This window comes from Alligator sinensis, unplaced genomic scaffold (assembly GCF_000455745.1).
Source record: "Alligator sinensis unplaced genomic scaffold, ASM45574v1 scaffold755_2, whole genome shotgun sequence".
NCBI lineage: Eukaryota > Metazoa > Chordata > Crocodylia > Alligatoridae > Alligator > Alligator sinensis.
In genome coordinates this window covers 2337021-2341137 of record NW_005841883.1, presented here as the reverse complement: position 1 = coordinate 2341137, position 4117 = coordinate 2337021, and the positions used below count along the sequence as shown (strand labels likewise).

General features: G+C 49.2%; 1 protein-coding gene across 7 annotated transcripts in view; it reads right to left on the bottom strand.

Moving 5' to 3' along the window:
* C2CD6 (C2 calcium dependent domain containing 6) overlaps nucleotides 1-4117 on the bottom strand; it is an 80010-nt gene that overhangs the window by 35476 nt on the left and 40417 nt on the right. For 6 of the 7 annotated variants that reach the window (XM_025196702.1, XM_014516904.2, XM_025196704.1 and 3 more), the window contains one exon: nucleotides 2890-3004. In XM_025196702.1, coding sequence (XP_025052487.1) covers nucleotides 2890-3004 — 115 coding nt within the window. Of the gene's footprint in view, nucleotides 1-2889; nucleotides 3005-4117 lie in introns of those variants that run through there. The other variant, XM_025196706.1, reaches the window with a different exon arrangement.

Sequence of the window (4117 nt, the reverse complement as noted above, 5' to 3'; positions counted from 1 at the left end):
AAGAGTCCCCTTCTGGGGCCAGGGCTGGGGCCAGGCAAGCCTCACACAGAGCCTGCCCTTCCCACCCCACAGCAGTGTGGGGAGGGAGGAGGAGAGGGAAGAGTACCTCCCATAATGGAACACAGCCCGCCTCCCCACCCTACAGGGGGGGAGAAGTGGGGGGAAGAGTCCCCCTCTGGGGCTGGGCAGCATCCCATAGAGCCCGCCCTCCCCACCCTGCAGCAGTGGGGGAGAGGGAGGAAGAGTTCCCAGCTGGGGCCAGGCAGCCCTGCGTGCTGGGATTGCTCCTGGTTGTCAGGGAGCCACCAGAGCAGGCAGAGCTCTCCCTGCCACCTCCTCCTCCCCACCTTCCTCCGGACAGCAGACGCTCCCTCTTCCCCCACCCTCCAAACCCTGCAGGCCAAGGTTGGGGTTTAAACCCCTCCCCAGTCTGAGTCATGCCTGCCAGGGCCTGGCCATGCCCCGGCCTCCTCAGCTCAGCTTCCCTGTGGAAGGGAGGGCTGCTCTAGTGCCCCTGGGCTTCTGGCCTGAGCCACTGCAGGCATGTGCCTGCATTTCCAGAATGAAAAGGGAACATCTATCCACTTACAAACTGATTCTCTCTCTGCAGGTTAGACTAACCTGCAAAGATTGAATCAATTCAGGCTCGGGCTTTTTGAATGTCTGTCCCTAGCCCTCGGGACAATATGAAAAGACAGGAAGGGACATAGGCATAGCAAAGGAGTTTCTTAACCACCATGCCTTTATCACTAATGCAGGTGAAAGTATCAATTTAAAAAAAAAACAGTCCTGCCAAGCACCTTCATATCTGATCTCATCTCTTCTGTGAGTCTTGAGTTTTATCAGCATTTCAAACTGGGAAGAATTCCTTCCTCCTGCCTTTCCTCTCCTACAAGTCCTTTTTATACAGAACAAGCATGTAGTCTCTCTGCAAACGGCAGACGTCTGTGCCCATAAAAGCAGGGTCTTTGCTTTGAGCCATGGATTCAAAATGAGAAGCTATAGGCCCACCCAGTTATGCTTGCTTCCTTCTCATGACGTGTACTGTTTCATGACGATGAGCCAGAAACTGAAATTTAAAGTCTATAATCCCCAACATTAGTCTTGATAACCCTCAGACACCTCACCTTCACTGAGGTGTCAAAGATCTTTCCAGATGGGAAAATTCAGTACAACAGGCTACTGGGTGTATCTACGCATGACACTACATCACTGTAACAACACACTACGATGATATAGTGTACATGGGCAAGAACTGTGATGCTACAGCTATGTCACTGTAGCAATGTGCTTCCCCATTATAATGTGTTGCTACAGCAATGTATTGCCTAAAAATAACTATGTGCAGCACGCATGGTGCAGTATGGGCTGTTAGTGCACTGTCTTTTAATACTTCCAAAAGGAAGTAGTAAATGATGGCTCAGTAATAACAGCGCCACAGCAGCATGTGGACATGCACCATCTATGAGATAAGCTTAGACCAGTAGTTCTCAACTTTTTCAGGGTCAGGGCAACCCTCCACCACTTTTTTGACTGTGGCAGCACCCCTACTTGAGAACCATTGTTGGTGCTGCCTCTACTTATCTGAGTGTTTCTCAACTGGGTGTTACTGGCTACGAATAAAGTTGCCCCATGTGCCTGCTCCACAGCCAGTCCAGGAAGGGCTGTGGCACGTGCAAGTGCTCCTCCTGCATCAGGGCTCTGATCAGCCTATAGCTGGGAGGAGATGTCTCATACTGTATAGCCCTTTCTGGTCTGGCTTCTCCTGTGCTCTTCCCAGAAACAAAGGTGAAAGTGTAGAACTGTCCTGCGTGCCTGTTTCTGGGAGGAACATGGGGGAGACCAGACTAGGGGGGAAGGGCTACAGCTAACCCAGTTCCAGCCTGCTTTATGTCATAACCCAATGATTTTAAGTGCCTCGGCACGATGGAATTTTCCTGCCACATGAGTCTCTGTGAACAGCAAAAGTTTTCTGTTGCAATAGAAAACTCCGGTGCAAGAGAGTTCCCGCCATTCGTATGCAAATTTGTGTCCTATCATTGGCCGATTCCAAATTATTCCTACGTGGCAGCTAGGCGGGGCAGCTAGCCGTTGGCTTGTTAGCCGTATAAAATTATGTGCGACTTCCGCCCAAGTCGGAGAACTTTGAGCACGCTGCAGAGTGACTTAAGAGAATTCCTGACTCGTGGCAGAGCGAATCGATAGCCTGATCAACTATCGATTTTTCTCCCCGTCGCCGAACGCTATCCCTCGACGTACCCCTTTTCCTGCATGCCTGGTTCATTTACAGATTCACTGGCCCGGGTTTTTGCCAGCTGGAGCAACTCGTGTAATTATTTAAGCGATCGGACCACCTGCGTCGCGGCTACTAGCAGCATAAGTAAAGCCTTTTTGCAACCAATACGTTTTGTCTGCCTCTCCATTCACCAGCCCACCCAACGGCCGAGCAATTTGTAGATCACCTCAAGTCGGCTCCAGCCATCTGAGACACTTTAGGCCAGAGCCCTAATGCAGCACAAGTGAGTGCAAGGCAGTTTTACCTGACTGCTGTGGCAACAGCACCTGCATCGTGGCACTCCTGAGGGAAGCTCGTGGTACCCCAGCTGAGAACCACCTGTTTAAACACACTGAATGCACTATACAAAATGACCTAAATTATTTCATACTGATTTAAGTTACTCTATCACAGATATACTTGTATTATCCTCAAAAAAATTATAAAACTAAGCAATCTAGAATTAAGGATAAATTTAAAGAAATCCTAAAATGACTATGCATAGATAGGGAACCGATCGTAATTCTTAACTGTTTTTACAGGTAATGTTTTACCAACAAGAAAATTAAATTACTATATACACACACAATACTTTTTATGTGTTCTGTAGTTACCATATGCTGTCCTGTGGTCATTTTAGGTCCCTTTTTCATGATGAGTTCATCTAAATACTCAGCTCTTTTGTCCCAGGTTTTTAGTGTCCGATATTCATTTTTCATTTTTTCTAGTCTAAAGAGAAGAATCAGTCAGTAAGTTTGTATCTAAACCTGCAGGATTGTTTGTCTGGCCAGAAACAGATGACCAGTTTATTCTGGAGCTAAATGTCCTGGGTTTTGTATTTGACTTGTATTTAAATAATTACATAAAAATGGTTTACATAAAGTTAAAGGATTTATGCATACCAAGGTGCGCTAAGGCCAAGAGATCTCCCTCTGTGGCTATGCCTCCTGTTCCCCATGCCAGCCAACCCCTCCCCTCCCCTCCCCACCACTGCTGGCCAGCCACTTCACTATACCTCAGTTTAATGGGCCCTGCAACCCCCCTGGAACTCAGCTCTGCCCTGGTGTGTGCTCTGTTATGCAGTGAGCATGCTGGATCAACCTCGTGTCCTGGCTATTCCTTCCCTCCCCATCCTAGCCTACACAACTCCTGCCACCCCTCACCCAACTCCCTTCCCCTGACCCAATCTCAATTCACTGAGATGCATGCAAGATTTTGGTTCTTCAATTTTCTTTTTTTTCTCTCCTTTCTCCTTACTGTTCCTGGCCCCTTCACTTCAAACAGTATATTCAAATAATTATGATGTCATAGGGATAAGGGAGACCTGATGGGACTCCACCCATGACTGGACCACGGGTATAGATGGCTATACCCTGTACAGGAGGGATCGTGTAGAGAAAAGGGGCGGGGGTGTAGCTCTCTATGTTAAGGAAAGCTACCCGTCCCTGCAAGCCGATATTGGCGACCAGGGTGGACGGCTGGAGACCCTCTGGGTTAAAATCCGTGGGGAACACGGCACAGGGGACACAATGGTGGGAGTCTACTACAGACCTCCCAACCAAAGTCCTGAGCTTGACCAGGAGTTTGCCCAGGAACTGGCTGAGGCCGCATGCTCCAGGACCATGGTTGTCATGGGTGACTTCAATTACCCGGACATCTCGTGGGAGGATTGCTCAGCAAAATCTGAGCGGTCGCAAAGCTTCCTCTCGTGCGTGGATGACCTCTACCTGACTCAAGAAGTCTATGGGCCAATGAGAGGCAAAACGCTGCTCGACCTGGTGCTGGCTACTGGGGATGACCTAGTCGGCGACCTAGTGATCGATGGGGAGCTGGGGGACAGCG